The sequence below is a fragment of the Eurytemora carolleeae genome, unplaced genomic scaffold, assembly GCF_000591075.1.
Source record: "Eurytemora carolleeae unplaced genomic scaffold, Eaff_2.0 scaffold100, whole genome shotgun sequence".
NCBI classification, from domain to species: Eukaryota; Metazoa; Arthropoda; class Copepoda; order Calanoida; family Temoridae; genus Eurytemora; species Eurytemora carolleeae.
This window is the reverse complement of record NW_019396048.1, coordinates 329,687-340,297: the sequence shown is the minus strand read 5'-3', so window position 1 is coordinate 340,297 and position 10,611 is coordinate 329,687. Positions and strand designations below refer to the sequence as shown.

Below are 10,611 nucleotides of genomic sequence, written 5' to 3'. Positions count from 1 at the left end.
GGGTAAGGGGGGGGGGGGTAAGTTGGTTAACACTTTTCAGAGAAAAAGTATTACTAAAGTAAAATTTAATTTAAAATCTTTGCTCAATGCTCAAGTGTGTGAAATCTTTACTACTCCTAGTGGTTTCATTAATCCTAGTGGTTAAATTACTCCAAGTGGTAATTCATTACTCGTGGTGGTTTCATTACTCCTAGTGGTTTCATTACTTCTAGTGGTTTCATTACTCCTAGTAGTTTCATTACACCTAGTGGTTTCATTACTTCTAGTGGTTTCATTATTCCTAGTGATTTCATTACTTCTATTGGTTTCAATACTCCTAGTGGTTTCATTACTCCTAGTGGTTTCATTACTTCTAGTGGTTTCATTTGGTTTTAATAATCGTTGGTTGTTAACAGAATTTTGTCTCATTTCGATAGAATTAGAAAATATTATATAACTTTGAAACAATATCTTGTAAATTAAGAAGCTTGGGCCAATAAATCCCCCCCCCCCCCTCCCCAAGAAAAACAAGCAAACCTTTTATAAACTCTATAATCTATATAATTTTTTCTTAAGTACTGTTTTAAATATGTAGGAGGACGCTTTAAATTGAGGGTTACATGAATTTTGTTAACATTCTCTTTAAGTTTTGAAGAATATTACCACATTTCTGCGCTTTTATATTTGAAATAAATAAATATAAAAAGAATATTTACAAATATTTTAATTAATCTATAATTAAAAGTAATCCTCTTTATTTAGGGACTTAAAATATAAAGAGCTTTTGTATTTTGACAGAGGGATATATTTTATTTTATTATGTGGATTATACTTTAGATATTAATTAGAAAATAAAAGCTTAACATTTGAGGATAATATAATTCCAATTACGAGCATTTAGATCACATAAAAATCACAAGTTTCAGAAATATATGAAATAAAAAATCAAACTTATGGTAATTTTTTTAACTTCGAATAAACATTAAATCAAAACTTACGTTTATTAGATAATAATGGTATAGAGTAATTTATGTGTTGTTTTGTTGGCGGGGGAGTGTATGGTTTATATTTGGTTGAGTTGCCGCCAAGGTCCTCAAACTCTTCTCTGATTGGTCCAAAATCTGCACACACAAATCTTTGCTATAAATGGAGTTAACTGGTGCCAGCTAAAGAGAACTTGAAACGTAGGATAATTGAATTAAACCCTTTATAAACATGTTTCAAAACGCTTTAAAGATGACTATAATACCCAAAAAATGTATTTTTATGCATAAATAAATAAATTTCAAAAATGAAAAGTCTGGGGTGAGAGTTGTTTCTGTTTTTGGGGCGCTAAATTCTCAGAAGTATGCAGCGGCTTCAAGTCTACCTTGCAAGGGGCGGGGTGCAATGTTTCTGTGGATTAAAATAGTGAAGAAAAGTATTTAAATATTTTATTAAAATTGAAAATAAACCCGCTTTAAAAATCACCAAAGTTAGTAAGAAGCTAAAAATAATAAATTCAAAAAAATAATTTGATCCATTATTATGAAAAATATTTAAACAAATACCCCAGACCCCCCTCTCCTCCCCTCCACTATTATTTGCAAGGGGGGAACCGGTTTCCGCGGGTTTTGCGACAATTTGCGTGCAGGAACCACTATTCCGGAGTCTCTCTTCTTGATTCCAGGAACCTTCACCGTGCAATATATACAGAGAAAGTTGGTTTTCAAGCCGCCGTTAGTTTAGGTGATATTTTAGTTATTTCTAATCAAATATTTTTTTGGTAAAAAATATTGTGTTTTCCTAATAATATATATTGTTGGTGACAGGAAAAACAGTTCAAAATCGTGGCGCTTTGCACCAAAAACAAACGTTCTGCTGCATTGTTAATTATTTCAGCAGAACTTTGAATGAAGTGAACTCCACGCATTTTTTCCTCGAATTTTGGACCGAATTTTCGAAATAATACTTACATAAATGAAAAAGGAAATGCTTATTATACAATGAATACAAAGTACATTATTTGCATTGCCACATTTAAATAACAAAATGCCTAAAACATCGAGGACAAACATTTGAAACAATATGTTATTTAAAAATAATTATAGTTTAAAATACAATTTTTTACAAAATTATAGATATTATTTCCCATTTTTTTCTTTCTATTTCTCAACATCACGCACGTAATTTGCAACTAAATAACAATATTATGATAAGACACAACAACTGTTAAAAATTGGGGCTTTTTCAATAATTATACGGTTCATTAACCAATATCTTTTCTACAGATCACATTAATCCAAAGGTTGCAATCTCTGACACAAAAGTAGATGAGAATTACTTCATAAAAACTAAAGCTTAATAAAAGCTTTATAATTCTAAAATGTAGTTACATTTCTTAAAATGTACTTACATTCCTTAAAATGTAGTTACATTCCTTAAAATGTAGTTACATTTCTTAAAATGTAGTTACATTTCTAACGTCAACCCAGTCTTAAAAATTGGTGCAACTTCTCCTAGCTGTCTGGATTTCTGTTGCAAGTTACAAAACACACGATTTTAACAAAAATCACGAAAACAAGTTTTTCTTGACTCATAAGAAATCCACAATTATTTTCAAAACATTGATTTACTTAAAAGGACTGTAAACGTTCAACTCATCCTTTGATCCTTTGATCCTTTGATTCTTTGATCCTTTGATCCTTTGATCTTTTGATCCTTTGATAAAGTCTGATTCACAACAGGACCCTAAAGTGCTTTGTCTAATCAAGTATAATTAATTAATACTTTTTAAAGTAGAAAAACTGTGGTATCTCCCACACCTTGATCAAATTTATGTTTCTGAATGGTACCGTTGTGAATCGGACCTATTCAAATTGAGGGTAACCTAAAATTACAGCTACAGTCCTTTCAGATTTTTATTTTGGAATGAATGTGAACAACATTCCACTGTCACTTAGCTCAAACTCAAATTTTCTAATCCTTATATCTTTGTAACCATTGATATGTAAAACTATTAATTCTGAATGATAGGATGATTAAAGTTTAAATTAATAAACACATTTCTGTTCTCTAAACAAACTTACGAATTAGAAAATGCATGGTTTGTTGCATGTGTGACAGGTCATCAACTAAAATATATAAAAAGAAGTTTACCTCTTAAAACCTCTATAAACCTCTTTAATCCTCTTTAAACCTCTTTAAACCTCTTTAATCCTCTTTAAACCTCTTTAAACCTCTTAAAACCTCTTTAAACCTCTTTAAACCTCTTAAAACCTCTCTAAACCTCTTTAATCCTCTTTAAACCTCTTTAAACCTCTTTAAACCTCTTAAAACCTCTCTAAACCTCTTTAATCCTCTTAAAACCTCTATAAACCTCTTTAAACCTCTTTAAACCTCTTTAAACCTCTTTAATCCTCTTTAAACCTCTTTAAACCTCTTAAAACCTCTCTAAACATCTTTAATCCTCTTTAAACCTCTTTAAACCTCTTTAATCCTCTTTAAACCTCTTTAAACCTCTTAAAACCTCTCTAAACCTCTTTAATCCTCTTTAAACCTCTTTAAACCTCTTTAATCCTCTTTAAACCTATTTAAACACAAATGTCACAAAAAGTGTTGAAGGATACAGAACTAATCAAATTCACCTTTAGTTTTATTTAATGATGAATCAAACTTTTAATGAGGGTCTAAAATCCAGGAATCGGATTCACTCAAAAAGATAATTCTGACTAAAAATATTTACATTTTAAACAAATATCTCAATTATTTAGTGATATTTCAAAAAATCCAATTTATTTGATTATGGAAAAAATGTATCTCAATAAAAGATTAATCAATTACTTAGCATAGTTCTAAGAATCATTTCACTCGCAAAGCTTAAAGTTTACAGTCTTTACAATTAAAGTTAGGTTTGTAAATAATTAAATTTATAATTAAATTATTGATCTTTAAATAGTTCCAGGAATACACCTGCACAGCCATCCTTATTTGATTAAATTAAAGACATTTAAAAATGAAAATTATCAAAACCATTTTTTTAAAGTACAATTATTAATTTGACTAGATTTTCCTGTCTTGTTTTTTATATGGACTTTTCAAATTCAGATCACGTCGACTTAAGGGCAGTTAAAAATGCACCACGCGACTGAAGGGTTTCCCGACGCTCTTGCACCCTCGTACTTAAAGCGATCCGACTGGAACAGCAGAGAGCCTGCCTATACGCGCATTTTTTACAAGGGTTTTGCGTAAAGTAAAGTGCACGTTAATCATAACTTATATAATTAAAGAGATCACCTAGATTCATCCTGCTTATAAACAGTCTCATTAATTCTTAAGACAGGGTCGACTTTGAAATGTCGCAACACCTTGGGTTTACATTTTACCGCTCTAACTCGCTTAGGCTTTTTTTTTCTAGCCCTTTACATGTATATTGTATCACTACTAATCACAACTTTGATTTAAAAAGTAATTGGAAAAATTCTCATCGATTTTTGCTTGAGAGTGGGAGACCTTTAAATCACTGTGAGCTATTGAGAAAAAAAAAACATATTTAAATTTATATTTTGTAACCAATATAAATTTCGCTTTCTCATACTTGTATAAAGAAAGCAAGTTAGAGGAGTTACGAGGTTCCAAAGTTGTACCAGTGATGTCGCATAAATTTTACCTTTTGCAGTGAGGTGCATTTCAAGAATTCTTTGAATCAACAATAAAAATGCAAGATATAAAAACTGAAAGTGTATTTAAAATTCATTTAAGTTTCATTACGTTACCAGATTTATTCTGTAATTCTGGATAAAAGAGATTTGGACCGTTTTCTGTAAAAGTCCATGAAAAAGTTAATGGGTACACCCCGTTTAAACTACACTGACACCCTCTCTAATAGAACATATACATATTATTTAATCAACTTCCGTTAAAACTGCGTGACCAAACCAAGATCAATATCATATAAATATATAAACATATCTATATATATATATATATTATATAAAGGTCGGGTTCTTAGAACGGAAAGGGACCAAACAGACATAATTCTGCGAACATAAAGAACGAAACTTGTCAAAAATTGAGAATTCAGCGTGGACGGGTTTATGAGAAATCAGTGCTAACTTTTTAGAAATCTAATTCAGATTTATAACCCAGGAATTCTTCCTAGTAATACTTTCTGCAGCCATTTTCCGAATAATAGGAGTTTTAGCTAAAACCTTTAAATATGCATTTCTAACAGACATTTAAACGTCTTTTATAAATTCTATTATCATTATGTATAGTCCCTTTTTATATTAATAAAAAAAATTATTTTATATTTTTAAAATAAAATTTTTAAATTTTTTATTATTTGTCAGATTTTCTTTAAAAAGATATTAAATATCCTTTAAGTTTTTTAAAAAAGATATTAAATATCCTTTAAGTTTTTAAAAAAAGATATTAAATATCCTTTAAGTTTTTAAAAAAAGATATTAAATGTCCTTTAAGTTTTAAAAAAAAGATATTATATATCCTTTAAGTTTTTAAAAAAAGATATTATATATCCTTTAAGTTTAAAAAACAAAGATATTTTATATCCTTTAAGTTTTTCAAAAAAAAAGATATTAAATTTCCTTTAAGTTTAAAAGAAAAAATATATTATATATCCTTTAAGTTTAAAAACAACTAAAAGAGAAACAGAAGACGTCATGAGTTCTACAAAGCTTTTTAATTTTCTGTAGAATACACGCTAAATCTATGTTTTTTTTAACCTTTTTACTCTCTTACTCCTCTAAATATTACATATCCCCTATCCCTTTCCCCTCGCCTAATTCCCCCTATACTTTTCCCCCATTCATGATCATGATTGTGGACCATCTTTTATAAAGTTTTTCAATGAAGTAAAAAATACCAACATTTTTCTTTGGCGCTTCGCGCATCATTTCGAATAAAATTTCTACCTATTTTTTATGAGTATTACAATACATATACCATTTAACGTTGCACAGAACCTGACAACCAAAGAAGAATTACAAGATATATAATAAGGATTATATCAGACTATTAGGACTTATGCAGACTACAGGAGGAAAACAGGGATAAGCCCAATTACCGGCTTATGCCTTATGGACAGACGAGATATAGTAAAGTAATGCCTGGAAATACTTAGGACTGCACAGACCTACGATAAAAGGACTTTATAGTGGTCAAATATGACTGGCATGGATTAATTACAAAAACTGGTGTAGACTGTAATAGGGGACTTTATAGTGAATATGACTAAACCAGGGACTAACAGACACTAAATACATGAAAAGACACAAGAAGAACAACAATTTGTTGGTGCTTCGCGCATATGTTTAATCATTTTACTCATATCGTTCATTTTTAAACAAAAAAAACAAGGACGCCATGCAGATATTGTAAGAATTTGGCATATTATTGAGCCCATAGCCAACCCTTTAACAATTAAAAGATTCCGCTTTTTACTTTAAATCCTAAAAACAGCGGGATTTTATAATTTTTTTTTACCTCACAATAACTTAATTGAAATTAAATCTCACGTGATTTTGAACACCTTTAGATCGAACGAAACAAGAACAATTGATTGATTGATTGATTTATTGATTATAATGTTTTCAAACTTTTCTTTCAATTTACGGATCATCACCAATCCCTGACAAATTCTGAGAATTTGAATAAAATTTAAAATGTATGAGAGAATATTAGCCTTCCATTTAGTCATGATCGGGTTCAAGAGTACGTAAGCCCCTTTTTTTTCTAATGTTAATTTTTGTATAACTTTGTTTTGCCAAATTTTGCCAATTTTTGCCAATTTTTGCCAATTTAATGCCAAGCCATTTTTTACTGAAAAATTAATCAAATAGGGTTTGCGGGATGGAAAATGTGGAAGAAAAATACAAGAGTTTACATTTATGTTTATATATGGTTCTGAATCAGCTTATACCAGATAGTTCAACAGTGTTCAATGTTGATTGATTGATTGATTGATGTATTTAGGCGAGATATGCTCACAATCCTCTCAGCTTATACCAGATAGTTCAACAGTGTTCAATGTTGATTGATTGATTGATTGATGTATTTAGGCGAGATATGCTCACAATCCTCTCAGCTTATACCAGATAGTTCAACAGTGTTCAATGTTGATTGATTGATTGATTGATGTATTTAGGCGAGATATGCTCACAATCCTCTCAGCTTATACCAGATAGTTCAACAGTGTTCAATGTTGATTGATTGATTGATTGATGTATTTAGGCGAGATATGCTCACAATCCTCTCAGCTTATACCAGATAGTTCAACAGTGTTCAATGTTGATTGATTGATTGATTGATGTATTTAGGCGAGATATGCTCACAATCCTCTCAGCTTATACCAGATAGTTCAACAGTGTCTAACTTCAGAAATGCACCTGGTTCAACGAGCAGAAGGGGTCAGTTAATTTTTTCTAACATTTTGATATTGACATCTTTGAATAAGTAAATCTAACATTTTGTTAATGATATCTCTCAATAAGTTCATAACGTAACAGTGTTTCAAAATATATCTCAATAAGTTTATCTTAAATATTATTAATTTTGATCGTTATACCTTTCAATACATTTTTAAATTAAAACTTATCTGACTTTTTTTTTCCTTTTTTCAAATCATTTTTACTTTATCTTTCAAATCATGACTTTTATAATGTAATGACCAAGTACTCCTACAGAATAAATCTTATTAGCATTTTAACCTTCAATTCTTATCTTTATGTTTATTTTTTATTCTTAGATTGGTGTAGATCCTAGTCTAGCCATGGCTAATGATACAGTATACCAGGTAACCCCTTTTTATTGCATGTTTAGATAAAATTAAGTATCTTGGTAAAATTTCTATTTTTGAGCTTTATTAAATATTGTAAATTGAGACTGTGTTCGTATGAAAAACGCAATTTCGATGAACCTTCTGTTCTATTCTATTCTATTCGAATTTGATTTTTTTTTGATATTTAGAAAGTTGGAAAAGAGGGAAGTAAAAAATCAAAGAAAAATGTTTTTAATTCAAATCTATAGAATTTGCTTTAATTCATTTTTTCTAATTGGGAATTAGGATATTTTGCCCTTGCCACAAACTTTGATCAAATAATCTAAGTTTAAAATATTGGAAGTTTACACCACCAGATTACAAAGATATAGGGATTAGACAACGACGCAATTCCTTTCTAATTAAAATTTATTCCAGATTCAGCAGCAATTAAACCTACTGAAGAAGTCTACACAGGAATGGGATACATAAATAATATGAAAACAAATCAGTCATTTTTTTTATTTATTGTATTTATGCTTACATAGCCATGGGAGTTTTTATGCTAGATTATTCTCATAACCCCTGTAGTTAAAACTTGATATCCACTGTGGACACTTTTAGTTTGAGAATCTATAAAAAAGCTTTTTATAATATCTTAATTTTAGTCATTCCTCCCCTTATGAAAGCTCCCTTCAACCCCTGACTGGGTACAATTACTATATGCAAAATATCGAATAAAGATTTTTAGCAGATTAACATATGATCGAGATCAAGCATTGATCTCGATATCCACAACACAAGAGTTCCCAGCTCTGATCTGTATTCCTATCCAACTGACATCTGGATTACCCAAAAAGACTGTATATTTTCTCATTGGTAAAGAAATCTATAACATTTGATACGGTTTTAGAAAGCCCTTGGTCTCTTTAGGCTTCACTTCAATAATCTGAAAATTGTCAAATATGCAAATATACGCATATTTATTGCAAAATCTAGTTGTTCAGCAAAAAACTGCGAATAATGCCACAAATTATTAATTTTCATTTCACTCAGAAAATTTAAATGCGCCAAAATATTTTCAAACCTTTCAAAACCTAAAACTTTCAAAACTTTCAAAACCTAAAACTTTCAAAACTTTCAAAACCTAAATCTTTCAAAACTTTAAAAACCTAAAACTTTCAAAACTTTCAAAAAAAGACTGAAAATTTCTTTTAAGGTCTCTGTGATAAAATCTTTATAAAATGTCTTTGCAAAAGTTGTGCAATCTACATTCTTTTTAAAACGAGCTTTAGAATGTTGAAATCCAAAGACTGGAAGTATGCCTATATATAGATTTTGTCTGGTATCGGTAAAATAAGGCATTTAGGCAGTATGCCTGATGACTGAGGTAGTAGGTATAAAAGCCCAGTTTTTAGCTTAAAGTGAGGTATATGTATATTGTATAAATAGTTAGAAAAAACAGAAAATTTGAACTTATTATCTCAAATACTTTTTGAGTTTTCGTAAAGGGGTCTAAAGGGTTGACATCCCCCCCCCCCTCCAGTCGGTAAATGTGTCCCATTGGAGTAGGAGTGTGGTGTAGAGATTGAGAAAACTAGACAAATGCAGGAGCATCATTCCATCAACTTCTACAAACATCATCAGATATCAGGTAGATATTCATTAGATCTCAGGTAGATATTCATTAGATCTCAGGTAGATATTCATCAGATCTCAGGTAGATATTCATTAGATCTCAGGTAGATTCATTAGGTCTCAGGTAGATATTCATCAGATCTCAGGTAGATATTCATTAGATCTCTGGTAGATATTCATCAGATCTCATATAGATATTCATCAGATCTCAGATAGAAATACAACTTTTTCCGACGAATTGAGAAGAGACATTTAGCCCCGGCCATTGTTTAAAAAGGTTCGGTAGAATTCATCAAAGAATTCGTGGAAAATTGTTGCATGCCAACCCTCAGCCAGCCATTAGTATTTATAGGTCTACGTCACAATATTCATAACGGAGTTTAATAAGTTTATATTATATTTGGATAAAGGGGAGGAGGGGAAACGTTTTTTTTTATTAATTTACCAGCTTTTTGGAAAATACAGTAAAACTAAAACATAATATTTTTTAATATTAAATATTGCTGATTTTGAATTGTTGTAAATATTTATGTTTTCTAAAAATTGAAAAATGCGCAATTTTCCGATTAAGTCTGCAGGTGGTTACACGAAACAATTTTGATTTCGTTAAAGAATAGATTTTTTTCTATATTTTTGAGGATAAAATGATTATAATCAAACTTCATTCTCGGTGTTTAAGAAGTTTACGTTTTTATTTCGCAATGCTGTTACACCATACTTTCTGTGCAAAAGACTCTAGCTTGACAAAACAAACCAAAAACAAAAAGATAAATCAATAAAGATTATCTAGATAATATTAGACCATTAGAGAAGATGGACCGGGGGGAAGTTATTTTAATAGTTTTTCCAGAAAACGGTTTTCAAATTTTGAATATTTTGAATCCGTTTTCTTGGGATGGATTCTCCTGGTTCCTTGAACTGTTCCTTTGAAGTAAATAATCCGGGGATTATAATTTCTTTTGCCAGATTTCAGATAGATAGAACAGATTTCTACATGCTGGTTTAGATAGATAGAAAAAAATTCTACATGCTGGTTTAGATAGATAGAAAATATTTCTACATGCTGGTTTAGATAGATAGAACAGATTTCTACATGCTGGTTTAGAAAGATATAACAGATTTCTACATGCTGGTTTAGATATATAGAACAGATTTCTACATGCTGGTTTGGATAGATAGAACAGATTTCTACATGCTGGTTTAGATAGATAGAACAAATTTCTACATGCTGGTTTAGA

General features: G+C 30.1%; 1 protein-coding gene and 1 long non-coding RNA gene across 2 annotated transcripts in view; both read left to right on the top strand.

Moving 5' to 3' along the window:
* Positions 1-7,003, top strand: part of LOC111703638 (uncharacterized) — a 14,631-nt gene extending 7,628 nt beyond the window's left edge. Inside the window, exon 3 of the long non-coding RNA XR_002765655.1 lies at positions 6,952-7,003. This is a non-coding gene — a long non-coding RNA (uncharacterized LOC111703638). The remainder of the gene's footprint in view (positions 1-6,951) is intronic.
* A 24-nt stretch (positions 7,004-7,027) lies between these two features.
* The window catches only part of LOC111703470 (signal transducer and activator of transcription 5B), a 16,498-nt gene continuing 12,914 nt past the window's right edge, over positions 7,028-10,611 (top strand). The window contains exons 1-5 of the mRNA XM_023475423.1: positions 7,028-7,093; positions 7,296-7,385; positions 7,724-7,771; positions 8,174-8,212; positions 9,308-9,389. Of these exons, the coding sequence (XP_023331191.1) occupies positions 7,028-7,093; positions 7,296-7,385; positions 7,724-7,771; positions 8,174-8,212; positions 9,308-9,389 (325 nt within the window). The remainder of the gene's footprint in view (positions 7,094-7,295; positions 7,386-7,723; positions 7,772-8,173; positions 8,213-9,307; positions 9,390-10,611) is intronic.